This window comes from Gallus gallus, chromosome 1 (assembly GCF_016699485.2).
Source record: "Gallus gallus isolate bGalGal1 chromosome 1, bGalGal1.mat.broiler.GRCg7b, whole genome shotgun sequence".
NCBI lineage: Eukaryota > Metazoa > Chordata > Aves > Galliformes > Phasianidae > Gallus > Gallus gallus.
The window spans coordinates 192234661-192259507 of NC_052532.1; the positions used below are offsets into that span (position 1 = coordinate 192234661).

General features: G+C 42.6%; 1 protein-coding gene across 21 annotated transcripts in view; it reads left to right on the top strand.

Annotated features, from left to right (window-relative positions):
* The window catches only part of TENM4 (teneurin transmembrane protein 4), a 645160-nt gene that overhangs the window by 473463 nt on the left and 146850 nt on the right, over positions 1 to 24847 (top strand). For all 21 annotated transcript variants that reach the window (XM_046902783.1, XM_040646792.2, XM_040646975.2 and 18 more), the window contains 2 exons: positions 2923 to 3133; positions 22554 to 22655. In XM_046902783.1, the coding sequence (XP_046758739.1) occupies positions 2923 to 3133; positions 22554 to 22655 (313 nt within the window). The remainder of the gene's footprint in view (positions 1 to 2922; positions 3134 to 22553; positions 22656 to 24847) is intronic.

Below are 24847 nucleotides of genomic sequence, written 5' to 3' on the forward strand. Positions count from 1 at the left end.
GGTTGCCAGCAACCATGGACACTTACAACTAGGAAGAAAGTGCAAGCTCCAAATTTTTGTAGTGTTAAAAATAGAGCTTGTATAAGGCAAACATTTAGGTACTTTTTCTAATTCTTCTCAACAAATGGTAATAAAAGTTAAACAATTTTCTTGTGGTCTATTAAATTTAATTTCCCCAAGTCAAATCAGTTTTTAAACTCTTTTCAACTCAGGCCAATTTTTAAATAGTAAATTTTAGGGATTGGCCATCACAGTTTGTGGGATACATTTTGTGATTTATACAATTTGAATTGATTAAAATGGCATTTTATCTACAATTTTCCTGCTTTCAGTAACTCCAGTTGTGTATTAAAAATCTCTGAATTTATTAAAACATAATAAAATATAATCCACTTGTGATTTGTGATATTTACTGCCAGTAACGTAGTAATGTTGCAAAGTCATCAACATCCAAAGCACCACCTTATGAGTATGCATAGAATTAAACTTACTTTTGGCAGGGAGCCCCAGGTAAGCATAACCCAGGTTGGGCTGTTACAACAGCAACTCACTGCGGCTGACTGCCTACAAGTTGTATTCATGTCAAGCAAGAAATAAATGCCTTGGGGCACAATATACTGGATGTTACTTGGATTTCAACTTCAGGATGAGGCAAACTGCACTCTAGAAGTGTCTCAAATTTCTTTAACTGCTGAATTAGTTCTAGAAGACTAATTCAAACTATGATGGAGATACCAACACTTTCAGATGAACTTTACCTGTTGTATCTGCAGTTACCTGTTTCTTTAGTGTGCTTTTAGAAATCTGATCCATCTGCCTAGCAACTCTTGTTTCTGACAAAGCTAACTTCAAGGACAGCCAAAAAGAATGCCCTTCACTTGCTTTTTTGAAAGATACGCAGCACCAAATCTGAATGATCTACGTGCTGAAATAGAGTAAGAAAACATAAATAAAGTGAGGCCTTGTTTATTTCAAGGAAATAAGTAATTAAAATGCAATAATGAGAAATACCCCAATGACAAATTCTGTCTTTTGGTCTGCAAGATAGGTCAAATATAGCTTTCGCCTCAAGAAAGCATTGGAAATAACTTAGTCATAACTGCAGAAGAGAGAATACCTCAATAAGTCCTTATCTTGGTGAACTTTGAAGACCATATCAGACAACCTAATAATACACCACATGTTTAAAGTCAACAGGGATAAAGAGCCTAAGTGTTGATGGATTCAGCCAACGCATGCAGACATTTAGTGCAGCAACATTTGCTGGTCCAAAAACAGGTGGTGTTTTTGTTTTCCTTGCACCTGCCAAAAAGTTTATCTGATTGAGCAATTGAGAGAGGTAAAGGCAAGGGGAGTTGTGGAACAGAGGACTGAGGCTGTGCCCTGACTGCTGAGTTCTGCTCACAAAATGCTCTATTCACCTACCACAAGAGAAGACTCAGATTAGATAATGCTCACTTAATAACTGTGATGTCTGCTAGGATTGTATCTGACTTGTCCCATTAATATATCATCAGACAAAATACAATTATGGCAGAAAGTCAGTGCAGTGTTACTTAAATAGGGAACAAAAGGTAGTTATAACCCTAATGGCAAAATGGAAGTGATTGTTCACCTGAAGTTACCTTGGGGGAAAAAAAAAGTTCTTTTGAGGAAAATTTCTGAAAGCTATCCAGTAAATGGGACTTTTTTTTACACTACTTTATCTGTTTTTCATCTTCTGTGATCTTTTAACCACCTCGGATATTGATTTAAGGAAAAAAACCTTGCTCACTAAGGAAAATACTTCTGCAAAATGTATGCCACAATTTACTTATAAAATCTTTCTCTGACTTACACTCATCATTCTCTTGATAACCAAAAGCAGCTCTGCCAAACTATCCGTTTAGGCTAGGTAATTTATTTCTGTCTTATTAAGCAAGACACAAAGAAAATCATAGAATCATAGGATAGTCTGGGTTGGATGGGGCCTTGAAGATCATCTAGTTCCAGCCCCCCTGCTATAGGCAGGGACACCTCCCTTTAGACCAGGTTGCTCGCGGCCCCATCCAACCTGGCCTTGAATGCCTCTAGGGTGGGGCATCCACAACCTCTCTGGGCAACCTGCGCCAATGCCTCACCACTCTCACAGTAAAGAACGTCATCCTCATATCTAGTCTAAATCTACCCTCTTCCAGTTTAAAGCCATTTCCCCTCATCCTGTTGCTACCTGCCCTTATAACAAATAAGCTTTGGAGTAGTTTCTCATCATATGTACCGTGCAGTTTGGCTACATTCCCTAGACCTCAGTTTTAGAATGGTAGAAAAGAATCATAGAATCATTAAGGTTAGAAAAGACCTCTAAGATCATCAAGTCCAACCCCACAGAGTCCACCATGCCCACTGTGTCCCTCAGTGCCACATCTGCACTTCTTGAACACTTCCAAGGACAATGACTCTACCACCTCCCTGGGCAGCCTGTGCCAATGCATTACTGCTCTTTCCCTCCCTATGTCTCTACAGAAGGAGCATGTCAGCAGGATCAGTGTGCTCCATATCACATTCTAAACAAAGATCATTTCTTGTTCTGTCTTGCAGAAAACTACATTCATATCCTCACTCTTTATGTATTACACACTAGGGGCATGGTTTAGTGGGAAAATACAGGTAGATGGACACTTTGACTGGGTGATCTTGGAAGTCTTTTCCAGCCTTGGTGATACTATGGTTCTGTGATTCTGTGCTTCTATTTCCAAAAGACTTGCTTGCAGGTAGTCTAGGAACATTACTGACTTGAATAGACACTAACAGAGAAAAGACTGTTTACGATATGTCTGCATATGTACATTTCTAATATTTGATGCAAAATATATCTGTCTCCTTCCTGAAACAGCTTGAGGAAGACTGCAGTGCACACAGACATCTCTCTTTCTTGTATTTCAGTTTGACTTTGTCGAGCTCCTCGATGGAAGACGCCTTCTGACCCAGGAGGCGAGAGGTTTGGAAGGACCTCAGCGGCAACACAGAACCTTTGTGCCCTTGTCCAGCCACGAGACAGGGTTTATCCAGTACTTGGATTCAGGCATATGGCATTTGGCCTTCTACAATGATGGCAAGGAGTCGGAGGTGGTTTCTTTCCTTACCACTGCCATTGGTAAGCGTTTCCTGTTGTATTCCCAAACCATCTGCCTTCAGGACAGGTGTTAATGTGCATACTCAGATTGCATGGTAGCTTTGTGTGGTTTTGGACCAAATGTTTGTAGAGGATGTATTTAGCAACTGGCTGAGTGCTGTTGGGCCCTAAATAGCATGTAAGTATTTTGTATGCCTTTGATCTTATTTTTTAGTTAGCTTTTTTTTTTTTTTTTTTTAATTTATTCTTCCTGGAGCAGAGGTAGAGAGATGATTGAAGAGCACAGAATGGCACCGTGCAGCAGTTTTGCTAACAGCCCTGCCTTTAAGAGCTGTCCAAATCACTTCAGTAGGAGCTCAGGCTGAGCGCTGAGGTTAAAACCACCAAAGAGCACTGCACGGCTTGGCCATAGGAGCCACAACACCAGAGATCTCTATTTCTCCTTGCTAACGGAAAGAATCTCAGATTTCTTAAGAAGTACAGATTAACAGTCTTCTGGGTTGCTCTGGCAATAAGTCCCCTGATGAGCTGCTGTCCATTGCAGGAAGGATGCTGCCTGCAGGCTGCTTGTGTGCTTGGGCACACCACGTGTTCTTACTTCATTCCATAAACAGCAGACTCTGTTTCTGACTCAGTAGTATTTAATTTTAAATCTGAACCTTTTCATATCCCCAGATTCGTTTGGTTGTAATTTAAAGATTGCTCCATAAAACTCACACTCAGCTTTCTTCCAGCCACAGTGATTGTTTAATGGATTTTTTTTTTTCTTTGCTAAAAAAAGCAGACTCAGTACAAAGCTGCCATTAATCCCTCTCCCCAAAGAAGTATTGGTGTTGAGTCTCAGCTGTCTGCAATAGTTGCCTAAGAGCTACGGGCTGTAATTTGTCTTGGCAGGTTAATTAAAAGTTTAGGTCTTATTAAAGCCATCATTAAGATCCCAATATTCACTTTAAACACTAAAGTTTACCTAATGCAGAAGTGGAAGCACTGCTGCGTTAAATTTAAAGGCTGGAACTTCACAAGTTTTATGCTGTTCACAGTTAAGCAACACCAGAAACAGTTACACATTAATTTATGAAACCGAAGTCTTGCTCTGTAGAGTACAGATTTACTTTCAATTATAATTATGGAATCATTAAGACTGGGAAAGACCTAAGATCCCCAAGTCCAGTCCCAACCCACCTCTACCATGCCCACTGCCCATGTGCCACATCTCCACAGTTTTTGAACACCTCCAGGGATGGTGATTCCATCACATCCCTGGGCAGATTTACTTTACTGCAGCAGTGCAGGGAACTGAGCCCTATACTCTTCACCTTCTGCCCGGAGCAGCCTCCATACACCCTTCTGAGCATGAATTTTTTTTTTTCCTGCTTTAAGAATTTCTCCAGTTTGAAATTTCCCAGCTCAGGAAATCAGTAAGGTTTTCACAGAAGAAAACATTTTTAAAGCACAGCCACTACATGTTTGTTTTCAAAGCAATGCAAGATGAGCTTCCAGCCAGACTTCTTTCCCTGCCTCATTGCACTAACATTGGGAAAAAAAAAAGCAAAACATCCTTAACCTGTCTTTGAGCAGTGGGGGAGCAGTGAGGGTGAGAAGCATGTCAGATTGTCTTTAAGGCAATATTGTTTTGTTTACACTCTGCTCTACCTTTGTGACCAAGTGATAAGCAGAACAGTCCATGATAGATTCTCTGTTGCCCTTGAATCATTCTGTCTTTTGGCACAAGGGAGTTGGGTTTTTTGCTATACAGTAGAAGAGAGCCTTGCCCCACACAGAGGAATTGCTTGGCAGCTGTATAGCAATACAATAGCAATTGTGTACAGGAAAAACTGCTTACAGGAAACCCCTCCCCCCCCAAAAAAAAATAGAAAAATTAGATAAAGAAGGGCCTTCTTGAGTAGAATTTAGCCAAATTTGTTCAGCATTTATAGAAATATAAAAATTACAGACTCACAGAATGGCTTGGGTTGGAAGGGACGTTAAAGCCCATCCAGTTCCACCCCCTGCCATGGGCTGGTTTCCGCCCACCAGCTCAGGCTGCCCAGGGCCCCATCCAGCCTGGCTTTGGGCACCTCCAGGGATGGGACACCCACAGCTCTCTGGGCAGCAGTGCCAGGGCCTCACTGCCCTCTGAGTAAAGAATTTCTTCCTAACATCTAAATTATTATCCTAATTATTATCCTAAATTATCCTAAATTATTATCCTATATGATCATAGTTAACATAATATCCTTAACAAGTTAGTACCTTTCTCCTTAACCTAGATTTCAGCAGGTTGCTTAAAAAAAGTCAGGGCAGGTGTTGTGTGAAAATGCGTTGTATTGCTTCAGAGCCTTTGCAGTGTATTCACGAAGTCTGTCAAGACAAAGCTGCTGTGTTGTAAGTCTATCCATACTGGTGTATGGTAGTATTATGAGTTTTGCTGGTGCCAAGGTAAAGAGGATGCAACAACCTGACACCATGTTTATGAACCAGGGTGTAAAGTGGCAGTGCCAAACAAATATATCAAGGCACGCTTGATGGGAACCCTTCAGTCTGTGTGGGGTGAGGAGCATGCAGAGCTGTGTTGTCTGTTAGAGGCAAGCTGCCATTTCGTTTGATTTCTGTGGCAGGAGCACATAGAAAAATCTCCCTTTATTATTGTGCAGCCTTAGTGCTTGCAGCGTGAGTGTGTTTGAAAGGTTTGGCTGGAATGCAGGAAGAAGAAGGATCCGGTGATGTAAGAAGAGGACCAGCAGCCTGGAAGTCCTGTGCTCTGATTGATGTTCTAATTGTGACCCAACTGAAGTTCACACTTCAGCTGCTCGCCATGAGGAGTGACATTTCCCCAGAGATGCTGCGAGGGTGGTAGAACTGCTGGGAAAACGCATTAAGCATTAATTAATAATCATGAATAATAGGAGAAAGCACAGAATTGATAATGGGAATCAGGATGATAAGTGCATAAAGCCAGACTGTACAGTCATTCCTCCACGGTGAGCAAGGACTCGCCTGAGTCAAGGACAGCAGCCTTCACTTCAGCAATGTGATGCTGAATAGAAAGGATGCTGATTTTCCAAGTTTATCTGCTCTGTTCTAACAGACCAAACCCTTCAGAGCTGGTAAAATCACTGCAGGCTCTGCTTGATGATATCAATTACTGTGTAGTGCTGGTCTGGAGTGATTGGGCCTTCCATTATCCTACTGAAAACCAGAGAAAAATGGAGAAAAGCATGTGTATTCCCAGTTTGATAGCACATTTAATTTCATAAATGGTGAGGCTGTCCATCATACCGATTTGGAATCTGATATAGCTATAACTAAATCCACTCAGGAACATTAGCCCTGATTTTAAGGGCAAGAGATGACAGCTGAGCCCGTTTACTAAAAGGATGCAGAACCATCATTGCTATAGAGTTATGTGGTGTCAAAATGTGTGCCTGTTACATGCCATTGCTTGTGAACCTGGGGAGAACGCAGTATATAATGCCTGTCACAGCTTATTCTTCTACAGAGCACAGGCAACTCAGGTGGAGGGAAATAAGATTACTCTAGAAAAGTTTTCAGCTTTTAATAACAATTTTATGTCCCATTCATCGAAATGACAATGCAAGGCATTATAAAGGAATGGACAGAATCACAGAATGGCCTGGGTTGGAGGGGACCTCAAGGATCATCAGGGATCATTGTGGACAGTCAAAATCTCTCAGTAATAAATTAACCCTTTTTGTAAATGACATTGGAAGCACTTTCTGAAGTTCCTCATACAACCAGTTCTCTGCAGTGCACTTTGTGGATTCACTTCCTGATAGCGGTGATCCATTCCCAACAATCTGGTATAAGTGGAGCAAAATAGTGGGCTGAGGAATCAGCTGGAATCAGCACATCTGAGACAGAGATTTGGCCGAAATCTGCTCAGGAGGGGTAAGAAATGTCTGAGCAAAGCTGGAGAGAGAAAGTCTTACAGCAGCTGTTACCGCAGAGCTCAGGTCTGGCTGCGCGCAGCCACAGAGAAATCAAAAGGAGAAGCAGCATCAGCTGTCTGAGAAGTGAGCATCTGTTTGCCATCGTGTCACCCAACGAGCAGCAGGAACACATGTACAGCACCCGTGTTAGGATGCAAGGTTTTGTCTTGCTTTTATCTTCTGCAGGAGACAGTGCATAAGTTTAGGATAAGCCCCATTGTTCCTCCCGCCCCCTCCACTATCCATAAGAAAGCTGCTGTAAGTACTTTCTTCCATCAAAGCACAAGCAAGTTGGCAGTGTTATTTATAAGGGGCTGCCAGCACATACAGGGCTTTACAATACACAACAAAGGGCAAGCTCCCTTCCTGCGATAGCCTAAAATATCACAGCCCTCATACAGCTCACACACATGAGGGATACCTGTGGGTTCACAACAGGACCAAGCTTAGGGAGGAGAGAAGGAATTACAGGGCACAGACAAGCTTGGGACTGGATCCTCTCCTGAGAGGTCAAGGTTATGTGAGAGGGGACCAGAACAGCTCTGAAATTACCCCAGTCAGGTTTGTTTCCCTTACATTCGCTGCCCATGTGTATGCTGACTTAAACTCTGTCAACTCCCAGTTCAGAGTGAATTCCCAGGCATTATCCACTGAAGTCTCAAAGCCATTCACTTTATTTACGCTTGCTTCACTAACATCTGGGAAAGTCTAAATTGATCTCATGTAAATAGTGAGGAGAATGTGCAGGCATGGAGTGTGATCCACTGTGGCTTATGCTTCCCCTTAGCTAGTTCCCTTGTTACTTTACTTAACCCCCTCACATACAGCTAGGTCTTCAGGAAGAGTGGATGTCATGTCCCAGTCACCTTCTCCTGAATGTGTCCTGCAAGTATGTCCAACAAAGGAGTTGGCACATGCTGAAAATTGAGCAGGTACCTGGCCAAATCAGGACCCTTTACCTGTTAATGGAACTCCAGCTGCTCTGTGGAGGTGTTCAGTTACTAGAGGTGTTCTCACCTACTGCGTGAATATGGTCATTGCATCCCATGGTCACCTTGCCCCATCCCCTGTTCCACACAGTGCCTTGTGGTAGCCCTCTACAGTCAGTTAGTAGCTTGTGCCTTCCCCAGCTCAAAGCTCTTTCCTTCTGCTTGCTTTGCACTGAAAAAAATAAAATAAAATTAGTGACATATGAGAGCCTTGGCAGGGAGGAAAATCACAACTTCACTTTTGATGTTATTGATCTCTCTCCTGCAACATAACAGCAGAGCTTTGCATGCTCTGCAAATAGCTTTTTGCCTTCAGCTCTCTGTGTCCCATTACAAGCTCTTGCTTGACAGATGCTCCATCAGATGGTCAGTGCCTTTTTTGATGACTCTTGTGTTGCCAGCATCCTTTTTTGATGCTTTCTTCCCTGCTCTTTGGCTTCGGTTAGCTTTTCATAGAATCATAGAGTCGTTTGAGTTGGAAGGGACCTTTAAAGGCCATCCAGTCTGACTCCTCTGTAATGAACAGAGACACCTGAGCTTGGTTAGGTGCTTAAACCCTGTCCAGCCTGACTTTGAATGTCTCCAGGAAGAGGGTATCCACATCTTGCATCCTGTTCCAGTGCCTCATCACTCTTATTGTAAAAAACTTTTTCCTTATATCCAATCTAAATCTCCCCACCTTTAGTTTGAAGCCATTTCCCTTTGTTCTGTCACAGTGGACCCTGCTCAAGAGTTTGCCCCCTTCTTTCTTATAGCCCTCCTTTAGAAACTTTTGCTAAGCTTCTCTGAACTTGGTAAAGTTTGTAGGTCTTGGGTAGCATAGAAAGCATACACTCAGTTCAGCTGGGAGGCAATAAGGGTATTTACGAGTCCCTGCTAGGCTGTGACTCTCCTTATTTTTTTTTCTTTGTGAGTTTGGTCTCATGAATGGTAGTTCTGCTTGACTGAAAGCTCACATTTAGGCAGAAGTTGGAATTGATGATCCTTGTGGGATATTCTACAATTCTACGGTATGTCCAACTTGAGATATTCTACAATTCTATGATTCCATGGTTTATCCCCAGATAGCTTCAAGCCATTTGCCCAGGGAAGTTGGGGAGTCACCACCCCTGGAGCTGATCAAGTACTGTGGAGATGTGACACTGAGGGACATGGTTAGTGGGCATGGTGGTGATGGGTTGATTATTGGACTAAATGATCTTAGTAGTCTTTTCCAACCTTAATGATTCTATGGCCAGTCTTCCACTTGGCCACAGGACAAGGTCCTTTGGTGAGAGGGAAGTTGGTCCATGCAGATGGATGGCAAGAAGACAGCAGGCTGACAACTCCATCAGAGTCAAACACAGCCCAGCCTGGTAGGTAGGACATTGCCTTTCACATTAGCTTTTCACATTAGTTTATAATCCCCATGGTCAGAGGTTTTTGTTTGCTATTCTCAGTAAAACAGCGGTGATGGTTTTAGATGATAGTGACACAGCCATTAAAATTTCAGCAGCTGATAACGTTATTAGTGTGCCTTAAGTCTTTCCACCTGTGTGTCTATCCCAAAAATTGATAACAGTCTTATTTTCCCACTGAAGGGAGCCCAGAGCAGGAGTGTGTCCCAGCGGTGGGTTTTATTGCCCTGCAGAAGAGCCGCAGCACTTCCTAGAAACCTGGAGTCAGACTATTCGTTTCAAATCTAGGTGTTATTTGTGGTGACCTTTTCCTCTCTGCAAGTGTCTAAAACAATTCTTATATAATTATCCTGCTTCCCAAACCTTAATGACAGGCAAAATTATTATTTCAGGATTCTTCTGTTCAAGACTTTAGGCATTTCTAATAAAGGAGAAATTAGGAACACATCTCAAAGATAATTAAATAATAAGAAGCCTGTAAAGGTCAGATTCTTGGCTGTGAAATCTTCCATCACTGTTCTTTCTTAATACAGCATATTTCTTCATTGATGCCCTGCAAGAAAAAGCCAGCAGCATAAATTTTTAGTGTGTGAAGTAGTTTAAATTAAAGCAGGGATGGAATCATTCATTTAACATTACACTTCAGCTTTTGCTTGTTGTTTTGTTCTGGCTTAGTTTGTATAGGTATGCTCCTCTTTCAATAGGGCTAAATGACTACAAGTGATAATTTTGGATGGGAAAAAAGGAGAGACAAGCAGACACATAGATGGACTGGATGATCTTGGAAGTCCAACCTTGGTGATTGTATGATTCTGTGATTTATATTGTTTTACAGAAGAGATGAAGCTGTGTTTGTAAAAATTGTTTGGGTGTCAGCAAGCATTCACTTCAGTAGAAGTTAGGTGTCTGGACGTCTCAAGTGATCTGGTTTTATCTGGCTTTGATCGTGCTTCAATTTAATAAGACAAAAACCAGAAGTAGATTGGTCATTTTGAAAAGCTTTTCCTATATGTGTATTTAGATGGGCTGGTGGTAGCTTTGCACTTGCTGTTTGCAGGGTGCTGTTTGCAGGCAGCAAGTTCTCTTGATCCAGCAGAGCTTGTACAAAAGGTTTATTGATTGGGGTAATTACTTCAGTTTTAGGGTCAGGGAATGGTTTATTTAATACTGAAGTTAAAGCCTTTTCCTTTCTTTCTGTTATTTCTGTCCCTTTTTTTGGTTCATTTTCTCAGAACAGCAGAATTCTGCCTTAACAACACGGCATGCAGTGGTACCAGAGGGGTTCTGGAGAAATGTGTAAAGCGGTACATATGGTTTTTGTTTTTGCACTTTTGTATATAGCTCTTTCCATGCACCCCGGACTGCAGGCTAACGCAAGCAGAGCCTGTTTTATCCCTGCCTTATATTCCTGAGCTGCTGGGGCAGCTCTGCACAGACTTTTCTTTCCATGAACGCTCCCCTGCTAAAGCACAGTAATAAGTTGTGGGAGTTATACGTCCACTTTTGGCAAACAAAGCGAGAACCCTTTCTGTGCTCCAACAGGCTATTTTAAGACTTCGTTTTCCAAAGGCTGTACTTAACTGTATTTACGTGCACGCGTTTAATTGACCACATGAGAGAACAGCAGCCAACAACCTCGGCACCTCAGGAGTCACCAATCTCCCTTTTCACACGGAGGCCAGGGGGGACGCGGACGTGGTCTGTGCAGTAACTCCTGGCATATGTTGACTTTTAAAATGATAACAGCTGCTCTGTGTATTAGATGTGTGTCTGCTTTCTTTATCTAAGTGCTACAACAGTCTCAGAAAGAGAGTTAAATAAATTAGGTTAAACTGATTTCTGGCTCAGAGGCTTGCTGGGGGCTCTGCAAGGGAATATGCCTTGACCAGGTTTGTGCAGCAAGTCAGCTACAGGCAGGAACAGAGCTGTGCACTCTGCTTTTTCTCTGGCAGTTACCTGAGCACAAGCTTGTGATGGCCACAGGAAATCAAGGGCATCTCTGTGGAGTTAATATTGGGGCTGACTCTGTTTATTATCTTGATTGATGATCTAGACATGGGGATTGAGTGTACCCTCAGTGAATATGCAGATGACACCAAACTGGGAGGAACTGTTGATCTGTCTGAGGGTAGGAAGGCTCTACAGAGGGACCTTCACAGGCTGGATTGCTAGGCTGAGGCCAATGGGATGAGCTTCAACAAGAGTAAGTGCAACAGAGCTGAGAGGGGTCTGGAGCACAGATCTAATACGGAGTGGCTGACGGAACTGGGATTATTCAGTCTGGAGAAGAAGAGGCTCAGAGACTTTCTCACTCTCTACAGCTTTCTGAAAGGAGGTTGTGATGAAGTGGGGATTGGCCTCTCTCTCAGGTAACAGTGATAGGATGATAGGTAACGACTTTAAATTGTGTCAGAGGAGATTCAGGTTGGATGTTAGGAAAAAATTCTTCTCAGAAAGAGTGGTAATGCATTGGCACAGGCTGCCCAGGGAGGTGGTGGAGTCACTGTCCTTGAAGGTGTTCAAGAACTGTGGAGATGTGTCACTGAGGACACATGGTCAGTAGGCATGGTGGGGGTGGGTTGATGGTTGGACGAGATGATCTTTGTGGTCTTTTCCAACCTTAAGGATTCTATGATTCTTTGTTAAGGGGTTGATCTGACAAAAGGAGACACTCAAGCCCTTCTGTAGCACTGGGCATCACACTTGAAGGTGTACCCATAGCGCCTGTCTGCAGCACACTTGAACCTCACGTCTCAGCCATTCCACCTAGTGCATCCCAATTTTTCAGGATGGATGCATTTGCTAAAGACTAAATACGAAATAAAACTTAGTCCTCAGTGCACTCAGAACGATAATATTGCCAGGGTTTTGGAGCATTTGTTTTGACCAAATGTTTTCACGTTTGAGGTCCTTTTTGTGTGTATGCAAGACTGGTTTGCAGCCTTTTCCCTACAGTACACCAACATACAACATCGTTTAAAATTAAACTCAAGGCCAGCTTTAGCCTTGCCCCAAGCTGCAATAGCAGAAATTCTAATGTACTGAATGCAAAGTAACTTCCAGCTTGCTAGTGCAGCTCCAGAAGTTGAACCCTGAAGGCTGAATAATTGTTGTTTCCTGTATTCATTTGTAACAATTTATGAGAGTAGGAAGGAACAAAAAAATAAAATAATTTTTTTTTTTCCTTGCATTCCCTTGGGCAAATTGGGGATATGAGAGTTTCACTGACTGGAGCGAAATTCAGGTTTAAAAATATCCCAGCTGCAAAGAAGAAAAGCGAGGAAGAAAAGGAGCTTTCACAGTGTTGTTTCTGGTTCTCCACAGCCTCATCGTATGTGGTAGGCACTGAGGTTACCATTCTTTTAAGGTGCATCTTAGAAGGAGGAAGGAGACAGCTTCAGTCCAAGGGCTGGTCTCTTGAAAATCATCCATTGGCATTTTTCCCCAACTAACTTCTAACCTGTGACACATTTCAGGTGACTAAAAAGAAAGGGTTTTTTTTTTAAGATAGTCAATAGGCAATTCTGTGAGAACTTCATTTCATTGCTCCTTTCGTGCTTTTAGCGTTGCTCACATTCTCAGGGAGGAAAACAGTGTTCTCTGTATATCACTACGAACTGCAGGAATAGATTAGTGGGCTTTTTTAAGAGGTGCCTTTATTCTGATCCCAGTGAAGTCAAAGGAGATTTTCCCATTAACTTAAATGGTAGTATACATAGAGCGATGCCCAAGTGCTTTTGAAATCCCATTACACCTTATGCTTTCAACCATCTGATAGCTTTATATTGTAAGGCATTCTGCACTGGAAAGATTTCTTAAAAAGGAAGCAGTAAGAGAAAGGAATGAACCAGTGAGATAAAGCTCTCTCTCCAAGGGGAAACCAAATTCAGACCAAATGTGGTATGGGCTTCTGAAGCGAGCAGGCTTGTTCTGCTCATTATTTACTCCCCACACTATTCCCACTTGGTCCCACTTTCTGCAGAACAGAAGTTCAAAAATAGTCCACTTGCAGCTGGGTTTGGAGTTGAATGTGTCTGAAATAGTGTGAGAAGGACTGATGTTATTGTGGTGGGGCCATTGGAGTACCTGGATGGATGTCTCAAGCCAGGCCATAGAAACAGAAATACAGACATCTCAAGGGAAATTGTACTCACATGATGTACTGTCAAATTTGGCAGAGTCAGCAGATCTTGATGGTTTCAGTAAACGACCCAAAGTGATGCTGAATGCCAGACTTTTAGTGCTTCACCATCACCTTTTAAAACAACCCAGACTCCAGAGGCACTGCTGGTGAGGTTTACACTGTGCTCTGATGGAGATGTATGGTATCTGCTATTGGAAATGCCTTTTTTTTTTAAGTGATAGGGGGAGAATAATGTGCTATTGGATATTGTGATTATTGTACTTCACTGACTTTCCAGAGCCTGGATTGACTTAAGGAGCTGTGTAAAAGCACTGCCTGCCTGTTGCTCTTCTCCTAATTTAGCATCCTGATGTTCCTCCACGTGGAGGTTAGAGTTCCACTGGGATGTGAGAGCAAAACAGGGTTATCTGCATGGACCTTTAATTAAAACAGACCTCCCTGCCTTCAGGAGAAGAAAAAAAATAGTCAAAACCTGGCACAACATCAAGTGGCATTAGCAGTATCAGCATCGCACTAGGTGCCCTACAGAAGAGGAAACTGTGAAAGAGCACTCAAAAATAATGAGTGAGTTTCCATGATGCTGTCAAGACTATCACATCCCTGGCTGCCAGGTGTGGATTACTTGAGCTAGAAATATAAAAGCCCTATAAAACACAAATGAAGCGAAAAAATCGAAATCTCAGCAGGTGAGGATGCGCCATAAGAAGGAATCAGTCCTTGCACGTTTCTGCTCAGAGAGGAAGAGGTGGAGCAAGAGCACACCAGACCCAGCATTTTCACATTTCCTTTGTTTTCAGAGCCTTATTTTTTTTTTCTTCCTTATTTTTTTATTTTTTTTATTTGGCTCAAAATGTCAAGGCTGATGTTTCTCATATCTGAAGTGTGTTTTATCCCCTCTCACCTCCACGTCTCTCTTGGCATTGTTATCACGATTACAAGAGCAGGTGACAGTTCTCTGGGCTTAGAGTCCTACCTACCCTGCAGTGAAATCCAATCGAGTAGCATCATTTCTTTGGAAAATAAACAAGGCTGCAAGCTCTGCAACTGGGAAGTAAATTAAATGCTAGCTTGTGTTCACAGAGCTTCAGAATCTTTGCCTTTCATGTTATACTGCCTGACTTCCTATTCAAATTACTGCTAATACAGTCAGGGCAGTGACAGGGGGCATTTTTGTGAAGGAGAGACATTATTGCAGTGAGCTTGGAGGTGACAGCTTTATCCTGGACAAGCACTGGGTCTAAGCAAAGTAGTGTGTGGCTTGCTAAAGCTGAGCTGGTGCAGCAGCACAGAGTAAGGTGAAGTGATGCAGAGTCCTTTGCCCTCCCATGAGATGTAATTCATTGCAGCGTGAGAGGGATGCTGTGCTCTTCTCATGGCCCCTTTGCGCTGCTGAGGCTCACACAGGGGATTTCAAGGTTAGATAGGAGCCAAGGGGTCTAATTACCTGCTGCCCTGCTCCACCTGCATTGCAACGCATCTTCCTTAGCTGGGGGAACATGATGAGGCAAAGAATAGGCCAGTGGACAGCCAGGAACTATTTCTGTCTTTATATATTTATATGATACAACAATTCTCTAAATATTTGTCCAGAAATAGTTTTTTTTATTATTCTTATTTACTTCCTTTTAAAAAATTAATGCATTTGTGCAAGGGTGAGAGGTTATAAGGAAAGGCTTTTTATTTTGTAGTTATGGCAACTTCTTTCAGGCCCTGCAGCTTCATTTGTTTTGTCACCAGCGCACAGCAAAAGATTTTGAGGCAATTTCTCGTGCAGAGGTAGAGTAGGCTACTCACAGAAGAGGCCAAACAGCATAAATAACACATAAATAAAAAAAAACCAAAAACCTTCCTCTTTTATTTTCATCTCACTTTTCATATTTTGCATTCTCATTAGCAAAGCCAGTTGCTTATTCTTTGAACCTCTATTTCAGAGGCTGCTATTACCACCAATTCATTAAAGTACAATTTCTTTACTGTAGTGCTGTTCCTCCACGCTTTTGCCACCAAATGGTGCCAGTCCCAGATCAGCTCCTTGAGGCTATCAAAGGAAGTGGTTATGTTTGAATTCAGACAACCACACCGCACTGAATGGCATTTAATCAGGTCTTAGAAAGCTGTCCTGTTGCTTATTAACTCCCAGGAAAGCTACTGTCTTCAATTGCCAGCCAGATAACTGTTTTTTCTTTGCCAATAGATAGTTGCCTCTAAATGCCTAGGGAATGATGATGCTTGGTGGCAAATGTAGGCTATAAAATATTTAGCTTTAACACACAATTGTGTTACTGCAGCCTCTAATAGGATTTGGTGTCAGGCAAACATCTGCCTTGGCCTCTGACCCAAAGATACAGAAACAAGCTATTAAGTTGAGTCTTGCATAGTAAATAAATAAGGCGGGTATCTGTTAACGTGCCCATGTCACTGACTGGCAAGCATGGCAAGTGTCTAAAAGAGAAGTCCATCAAGAGACCAACCATTTGTCTGTCTTCTTAATATGTTTATTGTATTTCACATGGATCCCATTAATTCACGTAGGTAATGGCAAGCCATACCATTATCCTGGGAGCTCTGTCGCTGCCACGAGTTTGTGATATGAAGCACGTGGTGCATTTGTCTGTGATTACCAGCCTGAATACATGGGAATGGTAACAATTAGCAATTTCCTACTGAGCTCATTGATATCATTCAGTGACAGATAGTATAATGTGAAATCTAATTGTGGGTATGGGCAGCATCATGCCAGTTTATAGCTTCTCACAGGGTAAGTCACTGGGAAAGCAAGCAGTGAGGTAAATATTTCAGCCAAGTTTACCTTAAGATCTACCAGCTGTGGGATTACTCATCCCCCCAAAAAATATACCCAGAGAAAGCAGCAAATATCCCAAAGAATTCTCAGCAGCCATAAGACAGTGTGGTGCATGCTGGTTTTCTCCAGACAATGATCTGTTTTCCTCTTTTGTAATTAAAGCTCCTTAAAGAGTACTTCAGAATGGTTTTTCACTTGGAGAAATCTGTTTCACACTTACCAAGCCGCTGAATCATAGACTCATAGAATGGCTTAGGTTGAAAGGGACCTTAAAGCCAATCCAGTTCCAACCCCTACCATGAGCTGGCTGCCTCCCACAAGCCCACAGAGCCCCATCCAGCCTGGCCTTGGGCACCTCCGAGGCTGGGGCACCCATAGCTCTCTGGGCAGCAGTGCCAGGGCCTCACCATCCTCTAAGTAAAGAATTTCTACATAACATCTAGCCTAGATTTCCCCTCTTCTGGTTTAAACCCAATTCCCTTGTCCTGTCACTATCAGGCCATGTAAAAAGTCACTGCCCCTCCTGTTTATACGCTCCCTTCAAGTACTGGAATGCCACAGTGAGGTCTCCCTGGAGCCTTCTCTTCTCCAAGCTAAACAATCCCAGTTCCCTCAACCTTTCTCCATCTGAGAGGTGCTCCAGCTGTCTGAGCATCTTTGTGGCCACTTCTGAACCTGTTCCAACAGCTCCATATCCTTCTTGTGCTTGGAGCCCCAGGCCAGGATGTATTACTCCAGATGGGGCCTCACAAGGGCAGAGCAGAGGAGGACAATGCCCTCCCTGCCTGCTGTCACCCCTTCCATCTCTCATTTCTATTAACCTGGCAACACTTTTGTATGTCTTACTTCTCTGTAGTGAGGTAGGCTGGGCAGGGGTAAGGAATACCTGTGTACCTCAGACGGGACTGTTCTACAGAATGAGACAGTGTAGGTCTGGTAGCATGTCTCATTATGTCACTCACTCCTCCTCTCAGCAGAGGTTTGCATATTTACAATATTTATTCAGGATATGACTTGGTTTTTTTTTTCAGTTGCTAATTAGATTTAGAAGCTGGCAGGACAATTACTTCCATACACAAGCTTCTGCAGTCTCCATCTGAAGCCACACCGCCTTGAGTTTTGCTCATCTATCCCCAGTGTGAGTTACTTGCTTCCAGGAGGTTTGCTCCTCCTGCTGTTTGTTGTTGGAAGATGGCAAGGAAGCTGCATTTTCAAACTTCTATTTGGGCATTATAGCACAATCATGTGAAAGCATCATGCGTGTCTGACCTTCCAATTTATAATCCTTGCCCTTCCCAGCTGGTGACAATCAGATTATTTCAGAGATTTGGAACCCAAGAGAAAGCTGTGGGAGTCAGACTGAAAACAGGGAACATATATCTCCTTCTAAGAAAGGACTGTCGTGGTCTCACAGTGAACTTTAACTCTTAAGAACAAAACAAATCATTGTCATGATTCTATGAAGCAATTCCCATGGTGCCATTCATAAAATGCCACATGGAGTTTTGTATGGATTGGAAAATATCAATATAGTTACTCGTAACAGCTTACAGAATAAGATGTAAAGTAGAAACTAGAGGTTGGCCATTGCAGGGCTTAATTATTGATTGGTGGTTTTTCACTGGTATTCATTGGTAGGTACGTTGACTTTGCTTGTACTTAAAAGACATTCTTCCAGATAGTAGCTTTGTGCCTCTAACTTAGAGGCTCTGTGGAATCTAAGTTCACTCTCATCTATCATCTATGCCCCATTAAATAAATAATCTTAGCTAAGTCCTTGCATCTGCACAAAATACCTTACTTTGTCCATTTGCCTCTTTATGCTTTCTAGGGTTCCCCCAGCTCAGTTCTCTAGCTAAATCACCCATAACATCCCATTTAATTTGAAAGTGAGGTATTGGAACAGTGTATATGCGTGCATGTATGTGTGTGTGCATATCAGAAGGGCCAGAAAAGCAAGGCAGCTCTCCATCTAAGACTAAATTCAGTCTTGGGCTGAAGACAGAGGTTTTTATCAGATCTTTAGTGACCATGATTTACTAATGCCTGCAGTGTTCGAAGTGGAAAGAAACTCCAACTTGTGATCATATCTAAGAATATAAATAGAAGCATGCTCAGAATTTTACAGACTTTTTGCTCATAAGCCATGTTTGCTCTCGTTTGTTCCGCAGTCAGTGAGAAAAAGGCAGGTTCGTTTAACGCTTCCTTTTTGGCAATACCTTTTAAGGTGCTGTAGCAGCTTTGGTACAAGAATATACTGCATGCATCTTCATCACTTTTTTGAGTTTCTTCTCAGAAATGTACAACTTATGCAAGTGTACAAAGACCTTAATTGCCCTGAGTCACGCCAGGGAAGTTAGTATTCTTAGCTGCAAACAAAGTGCTCCAGCCACAGGATGGGGAGAATTTCTTTTCCTCTTCAGTTCATTTTGTCCCTGTCAGTCAGGTTATTCCAGGGCAAAGTGGGTGTACACAAAATTAGAGCTTACTGGAAATGCTACCAAAATGCTCGGAGACTGTGGAGAAGTAGGATGAGGGGTTTTTAAGAGCCTCTCTATCATATCATGATGAGTTGACGGTTGGACTTGATGGTCTTAGTGGTCTTTTCCAACCTTTATGATTCTATGATTAATAGTGTAGGGTGATCGAGGCATGATTAAAAGTTACCAGGGTGCTTCAGTGAAGAAGTTACAGTGGGTTTCTTTCACCTGTTTTTAATCCTTTTGGGTAGGTCGCAGTATGGCATGATGCAATTAGGGCATACTTGCAGAGAACAGCCTGGAAAATCGAGGATTCAGGAGTCAGTGAGATATCATGTATGTGCATACCATGCAGCCTTTCAAAGTTAAATGCCAGAGCTGTAGATGAGCCACTAAATGTTTGTGAATAATTTTTGTAAAGCATTAGTGTTGGTCTCTGTGGATGAGATTTGACCAAATCTTGATGTCAGTGATAACATAATCTTGTAGGTCCTTTCCAACCTTGCAATTCTATGATTCTATGATACATCTTGTCAGGGGTGGAGAGGGGCACAACTCACAAGTGAAGTTCATCAAATGAATTTGCCTTAGGAGTCAGGAAAATATATTTAGCTAAATAGGCTACATTTCTTTGGTAATTCTGAGCTTTAAGATCCTGTTATACATAGCTACTCTGTTGAATGAGTCATTGGGTTTACCCTACAGTAGACATCTGATTGGTATTCTGAGTCTTTCCAGTCATGTCCTACTGTAGGCATTGCAAGTACAGCAAGTACGTTGACTGAACCACAATGGAAATGCAATACAATGGAAAGTATTATTTCCAGTGACAAAGATTACCCTTTAGCCACTGGAACAACTGCCATATTAAATGCTGCTTTACTTTTCAGATGTTTCTTTAATTTGTTTTTTATATTATTTTGCATAAATACTATTATTTTACATACATACACCAAGAAAAAACTGTAGGTACTTCACTTCTTTTCAAGGTCTCATTTTAATCCTTTAAAGCAAGAGCTTGAAAAAAACTGGAGTTTTCAATATAGCATAGGTGTTGTCATGACACGGGGAGTCTGTCCTGCATCAAGCACTGACACGGGTATCCCCACTGACTTCAGAGGTCAGGCACACGTAACCTCACCACGGTGTTCCTACAGCTTGCAGACCCCAGCCCAGAATGACAGCGTGATGGTGAGGTTTTCCCAGCCAAGTACTGCACGACTGCAGAATAACACAGTCCTGCTCCCGCTCCCAGTTTTCAGGCAGGAAAAAAACAATTCACATTTTGGGAGAAAAGGATCGGCTCTATCAGCCACAGCTGTTAAATCTGCTTGCCCATCTCATTATCTTGCTCCTCAGTGCTCACAGTCCATACGTTCCCTATTTGTGTAAGCATGTGTGTGTGCATCAGTATGTAATTTTGCTTTCTACATTTCTGGATACGTTTCTTGAGAAACAGGCAAAAAGGCTTTAAAAAGAAAAAAAAAAAAGGCCTAAAGCAAAAATCACGTTTAGTTTTCAGCAGTGAAATTAAAGTATCACAAAGTTCTGAAGATCATACATGTACAGGCTTATGTTATCTTTTAATTTGTGTCTATACCTGCTGTTGAGAGATGTTACACTTGACTAACTGTAAAAAAAAAACAAGTTTGGAGCTGCTGCTTGTTTACTGTAGGAAATGCAGCAGCTGCTCTACGACTGGGATAAAGGTGGCAGATCAATCCCAACATGTTGGCTACATGCTGGGATTGTGTTTCTGTACACCGTACAGCAAATGTGAGCTTAACCAAAGCTCTAGAAAACTGGCGGCACTTTCTCGTGCCTGCCTTGCTGCATGGAGATGTCTGCTTGTGCAAAGCCTTCTGCCAAGACTTAAAGCACAAATGCTTGAAACAGTTTTCATTATTTAAGCCTGCTGTTGCCTTTTTTGACTTCCAGAGGGCAGACTTTCAGGAGAATAGTAGGGGGAGTCCCCTGGGGTTCAGTCTTAGAGAGTAAAGGGGTACAAGATGGCTTGTTGCTCTTTAAGAAGGAAGTCTTGAAGGTGCAGGAGTAGGCTGTCCCCCTGAGCCGCAAAATGAGCTGGCAGGGAAGAAGACTGGCGTGGATGAATAGGGAACTATTCTTGAGGCTCCAGGAGAAAAAGAGAATCTACCTCCTGTGGAAGAAGGGACGGGCAACCCGGAAAGAATACAAAGAAGTTGTTAAGATGTGCAGGGAGAAAATTAGAAAGGCAAAAGCCCAGCTTGAACTCAACTTCTGAAAGGGTGGCCAGGCACTGGAATGGGCTGCCCAGAGAGGTGGTGGAGTCACCAAGCCTGGTGGTGTTCAAAGAGCGTTTGGATGTTGTGCTGAGGGACATGGTTTAGCGGGAACCATTGGTGAAGGGCGAATGGTTGGACTGGATGATCCTGTGGGTCTTTTCCAACCTTAGCGATTCTATGATTCTATGATTCTATGAATGATTAAATTATAGTACGTCCTTTAAAACGTCCCTCAGAAACCTGTGTTGTTCAGAGAACACCCATTCAGAAACAGCCTTCCTTTCATTCCCAATTAGAGGCTAATCTGCACATCTCTATTGCAGCTGTTTCTTTTCACTTACACCCAAAGGAAGTTCACCAGTATCTTTGCTACCACAAAGCCTCACGAAGTGCACTGGGAAACTGCAGTCATTACTCACATAGCGAAGATTTCCACCCTGCTGCATGATAGATGCACCACTGCTGTCCCTCCTGTATAACTGAATACAGTTTTAATCGGATATGCATCCCCCCCAGAGAAAATGTGAAATAATAGTGTGGAATGAACTACAGTGTTCCATCATCCTTCCAAGGCCCTATGGCATTTACTCACTGCTTGCTTACGGTTTAGTCAAGAAAATGATTTTCATTCTTTTTGAGAAGTGATGTTTACCAAAAGATGTCTTTCTTTTTTTAAAAAAAGAAAGATAAGTTTTAGCCCAAATATTCTAAACTGTCCTCACAGTAAGATATTGTTTTGCTTACCTGTTAACTTTCCATGGAAGATGAATAGCCTCTGTTTTTCCAAAGTCAGGGAATTTAAGATGCTAACTAGAAACAGAAGAAAGAGTGAAGCAGTCCCATTCGCGTTCCACTGAGATAGAATGTTAGCTCCAGCACTTCAGGCTGTTTGTATAATATTGTAGAAATAATCCATCAATAGCAAGCAGACAGGATGAACCAAGTGGCTGCCATCAGTGAACTTCATAGGGGAATATGTCTTTCATAAATTACCTGTGTTGGGTGCAAAGAAATGCCCCATTTCACTTTTTCCACTCAACAATATCAGACCAAAAATGCACGTTCTGCCAGGACATAAACTGTGTTTATTGTTTCTCTCCAGTACCTTCAGCAAGGGAAAATGGTCCGAAAAACAAGCAGGGTGAAAAGTTCTCAGGTCCTGATTGAGGAAAAAATTTGGTGGGTGCTGAGTGGCTGTGGTTTTGGTCATAGGGTTTGCAGTCCATAGGCACTGATGTGAGATGCTGAACCATCCGTTGCTGTGAATGGATGAGCTCCCATTACAGCAGCTCAAGGCTGATGCTTCTATTCCCAGCTGCAATGGTTGTTTAGAGGTTTCAGCTGTCCTGCCATCCAGAACCCTACCAAACTCAGTGGTGTTTTCTTGCCTAATCTAACTTTTGTTTCTTTCCAGAATCAGTGGATAATTGTCCCAGTAATTGCTATGGGAATGGAGACTGCGTGTCTGGAACTTGCCATTGCTTCCTTGGCTTTTTGGGCCCTGACTGTGGTAGAGGTAGGAATTTCTTGATTAACTCTTGCTTCTCTCCTCCTGTTATTTTTTTCTTCGTCAAAGTTACCTTCATGCCTATGCACTTTGCCAATTGCACATTTCCAAGCCTGGGGCTGCTGCAGGAGAATGGAACCAGGTCAGATCTGTGGGTTTTTTTGTTATTTGTCGTGATTGCTGTGGCCTTAGCAACAATGTGACCTCCTGTCTGTGTGCATGGACAGGCAAAATGTCACAAGAGGAATTTTCCCTTTGGGAATTACTTTAGAAAACACGACTTAAAAATGTGGCATTTCTGTTTATGTGGCAGACTTCTCCATCACTGTATGGTGCACCATTTAAATACTTTGTTTTAAGACACTGATTGTAGACAACGTCGGCACATTTTTCATTGTTGCAGGGCTTGCAGAATGGCCTCAGCTATGTCTGATAGCTGCAGGGAACAAGGGAGGGAGCAGAGCAATGGGAGGCAGGGCTGGGTACTTCGGCCAAAAGTGGAAATACTGGGATGCTTTGGGAAGGAGACTTACCCAGCAAACAGTACAATACACTTTTCTTCTCAAGTGAAAAGTATTTTTTAATAAATCGTTTTGGAAGGATTTTCACTTGACCTGAAATTTTGGGGTTAGTTAAACATTTAAAAAACAAACTGAATCGCTTTCAGTAAGAACATGTTACAGACAGAGAAATCTGAACATCACACGTGGAAAATGCCAGAATGCTGTGCTTCAGTCTTTGCAAGGTCTTTTTTTGGCTGGAACAGTTGAACAGACGCAGCGCAGATTTATAATTCAGTGTATGGGGGGGATAATGCAAAAAGTCAATGCCCACACAAGGAGCTGTGCTAAGGCAGCAGGTCAGGCCTTCACCCCAGCCCATTGCTTTGTCTGGGAAGCAGGCTGGGCTCCTTCCCAAGAGAGAAATCTAAACTCTGTCCAACCCCGCATCCGCTCCCACTCCCACTGAGGTCTGCTGTGCCTGTGTGAGGCTGGGGGCCACGTCCCTGCAGCCCAGCCAGGAGATAAGGCCTGCAGGCTGGGCCCCGGCTGAACCTCCGTGGTGTCTCGGAGGCCGCGGCCCAGTAAGATGGATGTGGCTGTCTGCATCCCCAAGAGCTCTGGTGTCAGACTTCTTGCTGACTCAGGTTGGGCTTGGTTTGCATTTCCAAGCTCCTTTTTAAGTCCATGCAGCTGGAGACAAAAGGAGTTTTGCCATCTCTCTCGCACCTCCTGACTTCAGCTAAGGGCAGAAGTTCGGGGTTTGTTCCCCGAAGGCTCCCTGCAGAGTCAGGGCAGAATGAAAAGCTCCCTCATTGTCAGGCATAATATGTAAACTTTTAGCCTGAATCAGGGGAGCTTTCCTCCTTTCTTGGTTTCCCCGGACTCCAGTTGAGCCACACCAGTGTCTCCCATTTCACATGGTTGCTTTCTCTGGCTGATATGAACACACCTGATCGATCTGGGCTCCTATCACAGGTTACTGTCTGCCTTTATGAAGACAGACAAATACTTGGAGTGTCAAAATGCAATTTGCGTGTGCATTCCCACCCTGAAGGCTTATTCAAAGAGAGCTTGCCGTGAGCTTAATATACAAAGGTCCCAACGTTGGGTTTATTTTGATTTTCAAGGGAACACAAGATGCTGCTTTTGACCTAAACATCTCTTCAAGGACAGCAACTGCAGCATATGCAGGGCTGCTACAGGATCTGTTTGCAGCTGTGTGTCAGTTCCTGGATAGAGCAATAATTCTTAAGTTCTCTGCCCATGCCAGGATTTCTAGGTCACAGATTTCCTGGGCTCCTTTGTTCCCATTCAACCTTGCAGTTCACCTCCCAACTCAGTGGGAAAATTTGGAACAGAAATATATATAATTATATTATTAACCAATTACATAATTGGTAAACAATACAACTGTATCTTTAACTAATTATTTTAAACAACATAAGTGAGAGCAAATCACCAGTGATGTTTTCATGGGCCTTTTGAAGGCCTCCTTTAACATGAAGAAGGCATTTTTCACACTATCTATGGAGTAAAATAAATAAATGAATAATCTTGCTCTATGATGCTGAATTTACAGTGATGTGTATTTGGGCTGCTGCTACCACACTAGAGAATTACTGTGATTTGGCCACCTAAGATATCTGTTGGAATGGAATCGGAGTGATCAAATTATTTATATATTATTAGGTATGGAAA